We start from the raw sequence: 15,377 nt of genomic DNA, 5'->3' as shown, positions 1-15,377 counted from the left end.
GACTAAAAAAAAAAAAAAGAGCAAGACAATCATATAAGATAAAACTTCAAATGCATGACCAAAAACATCTGATTAGATATTTAAATGTCAATAAAACTTTATAAAGTACAACCCCTGAGACCAAGTTCAAACAAAACTTGAAAAATTGTAGGAAAGAAAAGCAAGTCCTAATACTTCCAACTTCTTCTCTAGAAAACAAGCTCATGTGGCTTCATTCCTTGCTTGAGAGAAAACCTTGCAGCCAAATAAGTCTTCAAATCTGTAACTCCCTCAATGGCTTTAATCAATGGAGTATCAACAGTTTTCTGGTCATCCTTTTTCTCCTGCGGGAGTACATTTTTGTCCTGCAATACAAGAAAATTATCACTGGTCAGAAGAAAGATCAAGCAGAGGACTAAAATATGGGCATGCCCACCAAACACTTGAAAAGAAAAAAAGGATCAAACACCAACCTCCTTCTCTGCTTCAAAGAACTCGCCTTCTCCCTTCTTTTTCTTCTTTTGACCCTCCTTAGCAAAGTACTTGTCATCAAACTTCTCCACGTTAACACCAGAGATGTCAACCTTGGTTGAAGTTCCAATAACATAAGATTGGTTCACCCGTCTAAGAGGAACACCATTAATCTTGAATGGCCCTGGATAGACAGAAACACAGTAAGCAAATAGTTGAAAGAAAAATCGTGACAAGGCATGAACATGTTGATGAAAAGTTGTCAGGCACGCCAACAGATATTACTCCAATTAGCTTTGTAAAAAAGACATATATGAGCAGATTTTTGCCAGACAGCTGAATAGTTCTCTTGAACTTGATATCAAGCACTCTATAAAAAATTAATCACTTTAATTCCACAGGTTAAGCAATTAGCTTTGTAAGAAACACCCTTATGAGCAAGTTATCAGCTAAATAGTTCTCTTGATCACTTCAATACCGCAGGTTCTAACCAGCACAGCACAATGACACACAACCATAACAAACTAAATGTACATTGATCACAGGGACATGAACACAAAAGGCACAACTTGGTAACCAAAAGCAAAAACAATTTCTCAGTCAGTTAATTAAGAAAAAGAAAACATACCAGTGACCAAAAGCAAGCCAGAACAAAGCTGCTTCAAAAAGACAACCCTCTTGCCCTTGAACCTTCCAGCCAGAATGATCAACACAGTTCCGGGGGTAATGCTTGCCCTGCATAATATTAAAATGTCAACAATCCCTTCAGCTGCAAAGTAAACACAGTAACATCTAATCTCAACTGTAATTTCATGGTAGCAGGGAAGTCTCTAGTTTTCCCAAATCCAAAACCTAAGTTGAGATTTTTACATGAAATCGCATCATTTCCATACCTGGAAGCAATTCACAACAGAAACACATATATGCTACATACCAACACACACAGAGACCAAGAGAAACAGAGATGGGAGTGAAAGGAAAGGGACCTGAGCTTGGTGGGCTTGGGCTTGTGCTTGTTGGTAAGAGGCTTCTTGACATCGTCGGCGGGGTAAAACTTGGGGGGCTTGACGGCAGGGACGTCGGCGGCGGGCTTCTTATCGTGGCGAGGGAAAGAGCCGCCGTTCTTGGCCTTGATAGCCCAAAGCCCTCTCTTGTGGTACATCTTGGACCGAGAGTACTTCCCGATCCCTCTAATCAGATCCGGGTTTCTGCTCACCTGAGCTTTCCTCTGCTTCGGCGCCATCACGAGATCACTGCCTCTCCTTCTCTAAATGAAAATGCTTCGGCCGAACAAAACCCTAGACAGACTACCACTTATATATATATGCTGCGGACCAACCGGGCCTTAGGTTAACGGCCCATTTATGCATTAAACGGGCCTCTCGGCCCCTTTTTCCCATGTTTGTCAATTTACCTCATGATTTTTCGATTTCGCTCGCTTGCACCGTTACTTTTTCAATTTCTGTCAATTTACCTCCTATTGTCAATTTGGGGTTAAGTTTTATGTAATTTCGTCTAAATTTGTCGTCAAGTTCAACTCGCATGCTACAATACATCAATGTATTTTGATGTTTTTCACTTCTAATAAGTTGTTTAGAGTTTTGAATATTTTATCACAATAATTTCACGTTGAGTTTTATTATAAATTTAGATGAAATTATAGAAAAATAAATGCTAAAAATTGAAAATGATATGGGATTACGCAGCAATTTATCAAAATTAAAATGTCATAATGTAAATTGATAGTGAGTAATCGATCATAGTGAGAAATCGATCATATATTAAAAATATATACTCTAAAAGTTTCTTCGATTACGACAATAACGAACGGGTCTCTTTTATCTTTCTTTCGCTCCGCAAAAACTGGAAACAGGCAGTTAACAACTTGGTTTCTCCGCTTGTCCGACGACGCCTCTACGCCGGCGTTGGCTTTCGACCTCGATGTGGCTATGGTGCGGTTGGACGGGCTGATTTGTTTCTCCAGTAGTTCAGTAGTTTGGACTCTCGAGTTATTCGTCGAGTTGCTCGGAGGCCAGGCTTGGGGATTCCAAGTGCCATGGGTTTTCTGATTTTGACGGCGGCAGTCTGGGGCAGTTGTTCAGAGCGATTGCTTGGGTGGTTTTTGAGCTGTCACTATGATGCTCCTGTGTAATGGGGCTGGTTTATGGTCTTGATGGGTCTGGCAGAATGACAGGGAAAAAATTGGATTACTGCTGTGGTTTTGGATCTAGTCCGAATCTCCCGTGCTCACTGTTCATGGTCTATTGTCGACTCTTTCGTGAAGAGAGGTGGTTCGCGGCGGCTTGTTGTCGTTTCTTTTTAGGGTTTAATTTTGGTTTTTAAGTGTTTAGGGTTCATCAATCCCTACCCTTTAGAGCTAGAGTTGTTGGGTTAGGTCTAAAGGTTGTGCCATTGTTATGGTGTCATCTCCATGGACTAGTTGTTTTCCTAATTTCAATGTTTTGTTGTTGTCAATGTAATGGGAAGACGTCTCTACACGTATACTGGCAGTTTTGGTATATGGTGTCGGAAGGGGCTACTCTCTTCTTGAGGTTAGCTGTAAGGATGTATCTACACTCCTGAGGTAGGTTGTTTGTCTGTAGGTTACAGTTGAGCCCCTATCGGCTCATGGTGTTTGTAATCGCTAGTTCTATTTTAGGGGTACGAGTGAGTCCTCTTCTCTACTCGGAGTAGTTCGGATTTACAGTGTCATCCTCATTTTTGTAATTTCGTGGATTAATAATTGTCTATTTTTCTTAAAAAAAAAAAAAAAAAAGTAAACTGACATAGGGGTAATTTGACTACGACAAAAAAAAGTTAAAAATAAAAAGCAGTCGTCACCCGCGGGTGAGATAGAAAACTTCGAGCTTTTAGATAATGAGATAATGCCTCCGAGACTCTCACTCTCCCTCTGCTCTAAAACCTTTGCGTTCATCTAATTCTGTTTAGAAATGGCGACAATCTCATCACTTTTCTCATCACCCAATCTCCTTCACCACCCCACAAAACCCATCAAAGCCTCACCGAAGCTGACCCTCCAAATCCTGAAAGCGACACCGTTTCAGGGCTCTTATCTGAAGCTGACCTCCAGAGACTCGCAGAGGCTGTATGCTGTTGCCGAAGAAGTCGCCGCCGACCCGTCTTCTAAAGCCGCCAGGAGAGTCTACATCGGCAACATTCCCAGGACTGTGGATAATGCCGAGCTTACCAAAATTGTTGAAGAACATGGTGCTGTTGAGAAGGCTGAGGTACCTCATCTCCTTGCTTCTCTGCTTACATTTACCTAAACTAGAGAACTTTAGCTGAAACATGTTAAATGCTTATAATTTGAAGAGGTTGCTATCTTAAAATCCAAGTTGGGACTTAGGAGATATGTATTGCTCAAGTACACAGGAGGATTTGTTTCCTTCAGTTTGAGTTTGCTTTCTTTTTTGTCAAAAGAGAATGAGAAAAGGAGATATCTGACTGTTTTTCCCTTTGTTTTGGTCATAGGTGATGTATGATAAGTACTCAGGAAGAAGTCGCCGGTTTGCATTTGTTACAGCAGAGACTGTTGAAGATGCAAATACCATAGTTGAGAAGCTGAATGGAACTGTAAGTGTTTCCGAGATTCGTAGGTTTCTATTGACAAACACTGTTAAAGACTGATTGATGACATATTGTATGCTTCCATTTCCTTGTTAATACAGGAGATTGGAGGACGCGAGATCAAGGTAAACATAACCGAGAAACCCCTTCTACAACCAGATTTATCACTTGTCCAGGCAGAAGAGTCCCAATTTGTCGACAGCCCCCACAAAGTTTATGTTGGAAATCTTGGAAAGGGAGTAACTACAGATACACTCCAAAAGCTTTTCTCTGAAAAAGCAAAAGTTCTTAGTGCAAAGGTCTCCCGGGTTCCAGGAACCTCAAAATCTAGTGGATTTGGGTTTGTCTCTTTCTCATCAGAGGAGGATGTAGAAGCTGCCATCTCATCTTTCAACAATACTGTAAGTTTCTAACTTCTGTGTCATGCTTTTGAGGAAGTGGTGAATCTAACTATACAGGCATATACGCAGTTGTGTGCATGTGTGTGTGTGGATCTTCCCTTGAGTATTCTTGACCATATTTTGTTCCTATTTCCTTTCTTTTATATGTTTTAAAGTTTTCATTGCACTTCTGATTATACAAGATATAAAGGTATGACCTTTGTTGAAAATGTAATTGCAGTCAGTCATGGATATAGGTGTATGTGTAAATGTATCAAACAGTGAAACAGCAATATTGCAAAGTGTGCAAGTCCGCTGTAGAACCGTTCCCTACACACACACACACACATATAGGTTCACCCATTTATCTAACTTAGTTTTATTGTTACTTTGTAGGCTCATCGATATCCCTCTTGTGTTTTTCTCATATTACCAAGGCAATGATTTCATTCAATGAACAAAGAGAGAATTACTGGCCTACTTTTCGAATTTGCATGTGCTTGGAATTTCATCATTAGTTCTCCTCTTGTCTGCATAGTTTCCTGCTAATTGTTTTGTAGCAATATGTAGTACGAAGCACAAAACCCGTTCTCATTCTACATGATGCATGCTTCCTTGTGTCTGCATCCTGCTGATTTTCACATTGTAGTCATAATCTATGGTGAAAAAATGTTTTCATTGGCATGGATATGGGTTACTGCTTTATTGTGAATAATTGGAACTATGTGAGCACATGTTTCCTTACTGAATTAGTTGCTACCCGCTTTGGTTATGCTGTGAGTATTTATTCTACTACATCTTGTTCACTGCAGTTTTTTGAAGGCCAAAGAATTCGCGTCAACAAGGCATAGTGAACTGGCAGAAATATTTTGGGTTTGGAGAGTTTGTATTGTATCTATTGTAGCAAAAATTGGGACAGACCATTTCTATGTAGAACAAAAGTCAAAAGTATTTTCTCTTCTTATGGTTCTGGCATGAGGTTTTGTAGTCTATCCTCGTATAAGCCAACAGTTAATAGAACATATGATCTGAGATACTGGTGCCTTCAAGTTGAAGCTATCATTTGTGGTAGAAGCTGATGTTAAATTGTTAATGAGCTAGTCAGATTTGGTGCTGTCCAAGATTCACTTTGACTGAATTAATTATCTTGATTCTAAAGCATCACCTGTCATCATTTGTAGTCAATTAGTCTTGTCAGGCTTTATGATTGAATTTGGTTGAATTTGTTGAGATATCAACTGTGGCTACTAGATAAATTTAATAGGTTCTCAGATGACCATTGTTGGTTTTGTAACACTCGGTAAAATGGAGATGAAATGCATTTTGATTTCGCTTTCTGCTAGTATGCTTCTTTCCTCAATATTACCACCCCTTATTTGGAAAATTATTCTACGTCAGTAGCTATGAACCAGTAGGGTTTTTGATTATTAATAGCTGGCCAGTTCACAGCATTTTGAAAAGACAGAATGATCAAAACAATAGGAAACTTGCTGGTGTTTTGGTAATCTGGTACTGGCTTATTTATCTAGGAAAATTGACTTGGAGAATATATAATGTTCACCTTAACTTCATACAGAACACAAATGCTACTAGCCCGGTTATCAAACACTGACAATTACCTCTTACAATTAAGAACATTCACACATGTGATCAACAACAGAAAAGAAAAACAAAGCAAACCAGCTAGCTCTGTTAGTCGGCAAATGTTTGGTTCGACTCCGTCTCTCTCTTTTTTGCAGGTTTCTTGCTGCGTCGTCCCCCAAGGCCCACTGAATGAACAGCGAAAGCTATCTCATAGTCTTTTTATTTAGGTATTAAAGCATGGACTTGGCTATAGCAGCTGGTTCCTTTGAATAAGCATCTGATGGAAGGGCTACTCATTTGGTGATTATTTGCAAAATGTTTGTCCTGTGAGCTAGAAATACACGAGTTGTACGCAGAAGAAAATATTGCAGCCGTGATGGTTTAATATTGATTTTAGAAGTTGGTAGTAATTTTCAACAAGCAATTGGGGATCGCTTGTGTATTTGCTGATGGAATGCCTCAAGACTTATAGGCTTCAAGGAAAGTGGATGCATGAAACTACATGCATGGTTGAAAAATCTCATGAAACTATAGGTTACTATCCTAATTCCTAAGACTCATTTTGTTGTGTTTCAAGTTTCAACGACATCCCACTTGAATGAGTTTTGTTCTGTTCTACACCCATTGGAGTTCTTCTCACTCTCAAACCCCTCATATTTTCTGTCAGACGGGGATTAAGGGCCTTAAATTATGGGCTCGTAACATAATCCAAGATTCAATAGGATTAATTCTCTAAATCTGTATTTAGAAGGAAAGTCTCCAAAAACCATAAATTTGTTTTGAAATTGACATATAAGCCCTCTCCCATCCCCAAATAAAATCAATAAATATAAGTCTCTAAATAAATGGCATGAGTAGGTAATTCGGGAGAAAAGAGTGGGGTATTGGTAAATCCAAAAATGGCGGCACGTTTCATATTTCCCGCCCCCCAATTGAATGGGCGTATTTAATTTTTGGCAATAACCCTAAACCCCTTATCTCTATAGTCTATAGGGGAACTCTTATAACCCAAACCGCTGCTGCTGCGGTTTCAATTGAACAGAGAGAGAGAGAGCAAGCAAAGCAAGCAAGGAAGGAAGGATGTTCTACTCGCACACAATCTTGGCTCGGAAGGGCCCATTGGGAACCGTATGGTGCGCAGCCCATCTGCAGCACAGACTCAAGAAGTCCCATTACGCCGCCACCGACATCCCCTCCACCGTCGGTCAGTTTCCGAATTTTGCTTCCAAGTTTCCTGCTTTCTGTTTAGATCTTTATATGTCATCCATCCAAGATTACCCTTTTTAGTTTTACACTATTCCAATTGCCCAATTTTATTTCGGTCTGGTTTTGGCGTTCTTTATCTCTCTCTCTCTCTCTCTCTCTCTCTCCAATCGCTGGTTTCAATTTTCCTATACATCCAATAACATTGCTACTTATCTTCGCTTCACAACCAATCATTCTGAGTTTGGGTTCAAATCCTTTGGTTTGGTTTGGTTTTTCTTTCTTTCCCCAGTTTTGGTTTTTCATCACTTTCTGGGCTCCATTGCAGAATGCTTTTTCAGTCATTTGTTGGTAGATTGATTTCTCATATTCATTTGATTTGCGTAGAAAGTTAAATGTTTAAGTTTGATTAGCTAACAATTTCCCAATGAATTGGTTATTAGATCGCATCATGTTTCCCGAGGTTCCTATTGCACTCAGAATGTCAGGGCACCTCCTACTAGGGGTTGTTCGGATTTACTCAAAGAAAGTCGAGTATCTTCACCAGGACTGTAACGTTGTATTGAATGGCCTCAAAAAGGCCTTTGCTTCTATAGACCTGAGCTTGCCAGAGAACGCAATGCAAGCACCGCTTCAGTCTATCACTTTGCCTGAAACATTATGCCTTGATGCTTTGGATTGCGGTCCCGACTTTGATTATGACGGGTAATATTCTCAATTGTCCATCTTTCAGCTCCATTTTTTTTTTCCAAACAATTTATGATCAAGTGATTTTGTTTCCTCAGGGCTCACAATGATCATCTAGGGAATCAGGAGGATATCACGTTAACAGGTTATTGAAGTGAATTTCTTTTTGAAATTTTCATCTTACTTCTTCTTATGTCTTTATCTGTGCTTCCTCTTTTGATGGAAGTCTTAACATATTTTAATTTCATATCACAGAACAATTTCCCATTGCAACAAACCCTTATGTTGCTATAACTTTTGACGAGGTATCTTTTTTTTGTATTTGCTCTCTTTTATACTAGTGTTTCAATCCTAAGGTATTGGAAATGCAATATTACTGATTGAAACCTTTAATCTTTTTAGGATATCCGGATGGAGGATCTATCGCATCAAATAGAGGATTTTGGTTCACATGTTACCCCTATGGATGTGGAGTATGCTTCCTAATGAACTTTGAATTATCAACGTAATGCTTTTAAATTCTTATTTCAGAAAGCAGTATGATAAGTTATTATGTTTCCATGGTTACAGCACCATCCCCCCACATCCGGAACAGGGTACTCATAGTCCGGTCAATCTGACAGATGAACGAACAAGACATAATGACGAGGTAAACCTTCAAGGTTCTCAAGGAATTTCTGGTGTTCCTAGTCCGACAGACGAACAACGGAGGCCTAGCGATGATTTTACCCTTCCAGACTGTCCAGAAAAGGAGACTCAGAAGGATTTTGGATGTCAAGATCCTGGACCAAGTCAGCCTACAGAAATTCTTAATTTGAGTCATAGAGACAACAGTTCCCCTGAAAATGTTCCAGAAATAGAAGCTCAACGCAATGCAGTTTCTGATATTAGCTCAGAAACCTTTCCATTTGCTTCCAGTCATAGGAATGATGTTACTGAACAACATGACCCACCAACAAATGAGAAAGCCATTCTTTCTCCAATTATGGAGGGAAGTATACATTCTGTTGGGCCATCTCCAGCGGTCCAGCCAAGTTCAGAAACACTAGCTTCTGTTGCTTCTTTGTCAGAGGACCGACAGAATATTAATACATCTGTTTCAGTTGGTGCGGTTGCATTACGATCTCTATTTTATCATATGCTTTAGATGTAAAAATAAAAATCCCCAACTTTATCTTGCCTTTTAATTTTTCTCTTGTTGTTGCAGCAATCCAATCAACACCTCGTATTGAACAGCCACCTCTTGAACAGCCACTTATTGAGCAGCCAAGACCAAGGAAAAGAAAAAAGCAGTACTTTGATGATCCTGTTGTATTATCTAATAAGTATGACTACAGATATTATTCTTATAGGACCACTTTCTTCTGGTATTGGTTACTGAGACAAGGTTGTGAATTTGTAGGTTTATTGGGAAGAGACTTAAAGATGCCAGTGATATAATCCGCAAAAGGAAGAAACTTCCGTCCTCTGCATTGGGTATTTGGAAGTTGAAAAACGTTTTAAGAAAGGAACAAGTGTTCCTTCAGCCTTCATTAACCGGTAATTAAGCTGTCATTTCCTTCACCAGTTTTCTCTTGCTGCTTGTCTTCCATAGTAATGACCTTATTTTATGAGAATCTGTGTCTGTCTGCAGGGTTGTGCTCTGATCTTAGTAACATTTATGACAAAACATACATATCTACAAAATCCCATTTGTTTGAGGAAGCTCTTCCAGACCCTAGGCCAACGTCTCCTTCTCCCACAACCGAAGTGGTCTCAGAAGATGCGGCTGCAGTGTCTCCTCTTCCTCCTTTCTCTCCTGTTACAATTGATGTCTCCCCAGAGCACAGAGTTGGAGACTCTGTCCCTGCCAATGAATCTTCCCCAGTGAAGGGTCTACAATCCCCTTCTTCTCCTGCAACTGGGTGTGGCCAAGACGCTGAACAATTTAGAGGTGTTGAACATGATGGGGTTTTGCCCGATTCGCCTACAATCAAGCGTTCTCTGATGATAGATGACTTTACTCCTGCCCCATCACCAAAAGTGGGATCAGCTTCAGTTCATTCATTTGAAATAAATACTGGAACTCAAATACTGCAGACACCAGATTTACAAGTGTCAACTGGATCTGAATTTGGAACACCGACAATGTTAGGAGAGGGGGTACATCCTGATTACACTGTTCCTTCACATAACCCTGTGTCAATGACTGCAGAAGCAGAAGTAAGTTTTAAGTATTTGGTTGTATATGTGTTCTTATGTGAATTGTGTTTATCCTTTACATTCCTTCTGCTTTTCATTTTACAATTTGGTTCTTTTGTTGAACAGTGCATACCTCAGTTTATCTTTTATGTTTATGTGAGGCACTAGGTTTTGGATTCCGTTGATGTAAGGCCCAGTATAATATTAGAGACTTGTTAAAAAGAACCCGAGGCTTGTTCCAACATGATGCAATCAGCTTGATGTACTAAGCACAGCTCACTCTTTCTCTATTAAAAAGAAGAAAAAAAAATTGAACACAACTCACTCTTTTGAGATTTATAATGCTTGAATGAGCCTTGACTGAGCTATGTTGATTAAGAACATGCCATACTCTTTGAAGCTTGAAGCTTATCTTTCTATCTAGTTAATTTCAAACATTTAGTTTCTTTTATGTGTGTTGTCGTACTTTATACAATACACTTGATAGGCTATTGAAGGACGAAAATTACAGTAGAAGTTATAATATCAATGGGTGAAACATGTAAGAAATAATATGGTAAGCGCACTAGTTAACACATAATGCTATATGATGTGGTAAATAAATGTGATGTATAATATGATATGAAATGAATAATGTTTTATGATATGAAATGAATAATGTGATATGTGCACTAGTTAACTATGACACAGTTGTCTAACTTGCTGAAATGTTTTATTGTAGGATCTTTGGTTTCTGGAAGCAGATGATCGTACACCAGCTGGTAACTGAAAAATGTTTATTTCATCTGTGTATTTATCATTGATTGAACTATAACTTGTATATTACTTTCATTCATGTTTTTTCTGTACTTTTACATCCACTGTTTGAATGATGTATCTATGCTTATACCAGGTTCTCAAGGGACAGAAGGAGTTGATTCATTGTCGGTCAGAACCAGGTACTTCTCTTTCTATCCCTTCTCTCTTTATTTGTAAAGGATGCTTAGATGTTTGTCACGGTACGTTTGTGTTCTCAGTATCTAGTTACCTTCATATTTTATTGTTTTTTACTCATTTGCTGTGCAGGGCTGTAGCTCAATATTTGAAAAGCCAATCTCCAGAAGACCTATCCAGTGATCTCAGCTTGAACAAAATTTTAGAAGGAAAAAGAAGAAAGCTATGTGCTCGAATGTTCTTTGAAACACTGGTAATTTTTCTCCGACATTTCTTTTAGGCTATTGCTTTGAATAAAATAAGGGCAAAATAAAAAATGTTTTGAATAAATTCTTTATTAGCAGGATAATGCAAATTGACTAAATTTTTTTTGTACCGCATGAAGTGGCATTTAAACAATGGACAACATATTGTTGGATGAATGATTTCTATGCTGCATCATGTGGTTTAAATATGGTAAAAGAAATGAGGTCTCTTTCGTATTGTCCTGGTCGGAAAGTAAATTGATAAAAATTACTTGAAGTTTTGTGGCATAGCATGCCCACTGTATATCACTGATCGTTGAAATGAAGTATGCATACAATTCGGGATACTTGATAATTATTAAATACTTATGCCTTGAGGAAACAAAACTTTCTGTATGATTTCGATATCTCAGTCTGTGTTTTTCTTATCCTTTTCAGCCATTTGATATGCTTGGTGTTAATTAAGCTATTAGTTTGAGTTTCCTTTCTGTTTTCTGTAATAAATGGTAAGAGTCACTTTTAACAGTTTATGGCTTAGCAGCCAAAGTTTCCAACTTGTTTCCTCAAGGCATAAGTATTTAATAATTATAATTTTCCTTTCCAAGTCTTGGTCCCTATTTAGAAAATTGTTTTCTGCCTTTTTTTTTTTTTTGGAAAAACGCAACTTGTTGGATGCTCAATCTTTTGTTAAATTGGTTAGTTGCTTGTTCCTTTTATACCTTGTAAACAAGCAAAACTTTTGCTGCCTGTTGAAGTAGGTGTTTGTATGTAATTGTTCTCATAAACTTTTGCCATCTGTTATTATTTGTAAATGTAATTATTCCTGGTATATTTCAGGTCTTGAAGAGTTATGATCTTATTGATGTAAAACAAGAAGTTCCTTATGGTGACATTAGTCTGAAGTTGACTCAAACCCTCTCAAAGGCTCAAATCTAAGATGATCCGAGGTTGATGATGTGCTTTTGGCTTTCACATATATAGGTAAAGGATCTTATTGCTACTTCCGGGCAGTCTTTGTGGTTGAGTTTTGTGTTGTAATGATATTAGTGGGTTTAATGTTTTTCTATTGTGCAATTTGCTATGCTGTGATACCTTCTTACTGATTATGTGAACCAAATATATAAGATTTATGCATGAGGGGCAAGTTTTGTCAAATAATTAATGCCTTAATCTGTGTTGCTTAGAAAAGAAGGTTTTTTTTTTTTTTTTTTTTTTAATTATTTTTTATTTATTTAAAAAAAACGTGATTTTGGTATCTGTTTGAGAATCTATCTAAATGGGGAATGTGGGATGAATATGAAACTTAAGAGTAGACCCTAGCTCTAAGAAGCTGAAGTAGATATTTGACAGGCTTAGAAATGGGATCTGGATAAACTATTCTAATAGTTTATTTATGTTATATAATTTCCGAATTTTCTGTGTTAGGGAGGTGTTGTCTATTAAACAGTTGTAACTTGCAAGAGTGAGAACTTCTGGAACTTGGACCCACTTTTTAAGTTTTTCAGTCATCCTTCTTTCTGGTGTCCGTTCAGTAAAATGTTGTACCAATACATTAGTGGTAGACTATCTCCTTGCAATGGTAGACTAAGGAGGACTGGTGACTATCTCAGCAATGACTATCAGTAATGTATGGGTATAATGTTGTACTGAGGACTTTCATTTCTTTCTTTCTTTCTTGCGTGCTTTATTTTTTTCAATTTACTTTTCTGTGAGTATGCCGTTGACATGTGTTCCACGATAGTACACTAAAAGCAGGCTAATTTTACTCTATCTGAAGTTTTGCAGGAATTGCCAGGTCACAGAATAAAGAAGGGAGCTCAGGAGTTTGTACAGCAATTGCAAAGAAATTTTGATCTTATAGAGAAGTTTAGTCCACATGTGTAGTTAGTAGAGGTTGTGGTAAATTATTCTTATCATGTTCTAGTGAATCCAGTTCACCATATATAAATCTATAAATTGTTCCGCACTTTCGCATATCTAATTTATATAGAAAATGGCAAATTTATTAGGTATTTTCATCGAACTTTTGTACCTTCAATTACCCTCGCTATTATCAGACACTGCTGACTCTTCTAGCTAAGAAACATGGAGTTCTGCTGCAGTTGACTATTTTTCTTGATAATTTATAATCTATACTGAGAACCTTTCATTAGCTTAATAGCTTAATTTCTCAAATACTTTAAAACGATAAGTAGACCAAATTCATCAAGATTATGATTCTTCATTACTAGTTAACCTCTTGATGTTGATGTTGTGAATCCATCTCTTTATTATCCTTCAGTATTTCAGGGTATGTATGCAGATTAAAATGGTTGTCCTTCAGTTTATGTATCGTATGCAGATTAAATGGTTGTCCTTCGGAATATGCGAGAGAAAAGAATGCGGGCAAATCCAAATGAGCTTATGTTATGCATCAATCAGCACTGATGCCCAATGTATCTAAACGTTTTGTACTTGTACTTATGTCGATGACATAGCAGGACCATTCATAGTTTAGACTGTAAATTGGCAGAAGAATTCAGAACAATTGGCTACTGCCAACTGCAACACATCCTTTAATACCTAAATTGTGAATCACACATTCCTAGCATGGAACATTTATTTCCCAATTTCCATTGGTGCTAAACTTTGACATGAAGTCTAACAAGTCACATAACACATGGAAATTCAAACATCTTTCTGTTGGAATTATAAAAACTTAATTTCCGGAAACAAGTGTGTCGATCTTCTTTTCAACATGCGCTTCATAGTCTTCAAGGCGACCCTTGACAGCATCATTTTCCCAGCGGATGAGTGTTGGAACTCCAGTAACCTTAAACCTTGAGTCCACTCTCCATGGGTGTTGAGGAGTCCTCCATGTTGGTCTATCTCCAACATATGCTCTCAGAAGTGCGACATCACCGGGTGCAGCTTCCAGCTTTTTGTAGATTACAGGTTCAGCTCTCACACAATCTGACACAGAAAAAGTGAAAATCAGCGCCTTAAAATGAAGCAGAGGAGTATACTAGCTCCTCTGCTAGTATACTACAGGTCACATGCCCAACCAATAGTTATTCATTGGACAAGTAGGTGTTTGGTAAAGCTGAAAACACCTGCTTTTTTTATCAAGTCAAGGCTTTTTGGAGCCATAAGCAGAAGTCATAAGATCATAATCCAATTTTTCTCATCTCACCAACCAGTGTGAAGACTACTACAGGTCAATGCCAACAATCCATTTTCACATTCAAAGAGTAGCTTAGTTTCTTATTTGAACTATCCTATTCCAAACACTTCATTTATAAACATAACCTATCTACAGATTCAGGCTCCCTCAAAATTAAGATACTCCCAAAGCATGATTCTGATGTGCATTTAGCATCCACAGTGAGAAAGAAGATAATCAGGACCACAACATGGCACTTTTCCAATTGATTCTAGTAAGCCTAACGGATCAGTTTTGTCAGAAAGATGATTACTTTTCAATGATCTGAACACGCGCAACCTTAGCAAGGAGACAGCAAGTGACACCAAGTTGGCAAGAATTGAAAGTGAGACTATAAAGTAGGAAAATTGGGGAGTGAACAGGACCAAAGAATTGAAGAATACCCAGAAGAAAATTGAGTAGATGGATAGATAGATAGATACCTGGACACCAACTGAGAGAAGTGGCAGGGTCTTTGTCAGCCAAGAAGAGGATGAGATTGGCCTTATTCTTTGGTGCTTCTGCTCTGAATTTCTCAAACACGCTGTCGAAGCTGGAGATATTCGCGTCCAACACCGTCAGAGGCATTCTCTTCACTTTTTAATCAAAACCCAATTACCCAAACAAGAAGATGATGATGATGATGATGATGATGATGATTGGTGTTTCTGGTTTTTATAGGCAAATGATATGGAGGATAGGTTGGTAAATTTATGTGGCTCCTCCTCCCTACCCTAATTTGCTGGACAAATACATTAGCCCCCATAAACCAAAAAACATTTCTTGCTTCTTTTATATTAGTCTAATACCAAAAAGAAAAAGAAAAAAAAAATTGCAGTCTAATTTAATATAATTTTTTTTTGAATAATCATCTCATAGATTTTCATTGGTAAAAGGTAAGGCTGTCAGAATGATCATTACATATCTTTCTGCTAATATTTACAG

At 38.0% G+C, this 15,377-nt stretch overlaps 4 protein-coding genes across 5 annotated transcripts; 2 read left to right on the top strand and 2 right to left on the bottom strand.

The window, feature by feature from the left end:
* Positions 1 to 34: 34 nt before the first annotated feature.
* On the bottom strand, positions 35 to 1,763 carry LOC133714931 (large ribosomal subunit protein eL6-like). Its single transcript, XM_062141216.1, has 4 exons — positions 1,437 to 1,763; positions 1,079 to 1,185; positions 453 to 634; positions 35 to 344 (listed from the first exon to the last, which is right to left on the bottom strand). Exons 1-4 carry the CDS (start codon positions 1,691 to 1,693, stop codon positions 189 to 191), a joined length of 702 nt encoding a protein of 233 aa, XP_061997200.1. The 5' UTR covers positions 1,694 to 1,763; the 3' UTR covers positions 35 to 188.
* A 1,580-nt stretch (positions 1,764 to 3,343) lies between these two features.
* On the top strand, positions 3,344 to 5,393 carry LOC133715578 (small ribosomal subunit protein cS22). The gene is made up of 4 exons (XM_062142114.1): positions 3,344 to 3,698; positions 3,943 to 4,044; positions 4,140 to 4,439; positions 5,231 to 5,393. The coding sequence occupies exons 1-4, from the start codon at positions 3,402 to 3,404 to the stop codon at positions 5,267 to 5,269; spliced, it is 738 nt and encodes a 245-aa protein (XP_061998098.1). The 5' UTR covers positions 3,344 to 3,401; the 3' UTR covers positions 5,270 to 5,393.
* A 1,657-nt stretch (positions 5,394 to 7,050) lies between these two features.
* On the top strand, positions 7,051 to 13,286 carry LOC133717343 (sister chromatid cohesion 1 protein 3). Of its 2 annotated transcripts, none has more exons than XM_062144041.1 (14): positions 7,051 to 7,206; positions 7,649 to 7,910; positions 7,991 to 8,037; positions 8,148 to 8,197; positions 8,295 to 8,365; positions 8,463 to 8,998; positions 9,100 to 9,217; positions 9,295 to 9,431; positions 9,526 to 10,094; positions 10,795 to 10,834; positions 10,966 to 11,011; positions 11,139 to 11,259; positions 12,089 to 12,232; positions 13,037 to 13,286. In XM_062144041.1, the coding sequence occupies exons 1-13, from the start codon at positions 7,083 to 7,085 to the stop codon at positions 12,185 to 12,187; spliced, it is 2,220 nt and encodes a 739-aa protein (XP_062000025.1). In that variant the 5' UTR covers positions 7,051 to 7,082; the 3' UTR covers positions 12,188 to 12,232; positions 13,037 to 13,286. The 2 variants fall into 2 exon arrangements, with proteins under 2 accessions (XP_062000025.1, XP_062000024.1); XM_062144040.1 differs by having other exon boundaries at positions 13,029 to 13,286.
* Positions 13,287 to 13,756: 470 nt separating this feature from the next.
* Positions 13,757 to 15,081, bottom strand: LOC133715362 (thioredoxin-like protein Clot). The gene is made up of 2 exons (XM_062141841.1): positions 14,876 to 15,081; positions 13,757 to 14,203 (listed from the first exon to the last, which is right to left on the bottom strand). The coding sequence occupies exons 1-2, from the start codon at positions 15,018 to 15,020 to the stop codon at positions 13,950 to 13,952; spliced, it is 399 nt and encodes a 132-aa protein (XP_061997825.1). The 5' UTR covers positions 15,021 to 15,081; the 3' UTR covers positions 13,757 to 13,949.
* Between the last annotated feature and the right edge of the window lie 296 nt (positions 15,082 to 15,377).

Source organism: Rosa rugosa, chromosome 6 (genome assembly GCF_958449725.1).
Source record: "Rosa rugosa chromosome 6, drRosRugo1.1, whole genome shotgun sequence".
Lineage (NCBI taxonomy): Eukaryota > Viridiplantae > Streptophyta > Magnoliopsida > Rosales > Rosaceae > Rosa > Rosa rugosa.
The sequence above is the reverse complement of the archived record's forward strand: the minus strand, read 5'-3'. Positions and strand labels throughout refer to the sequence as shown.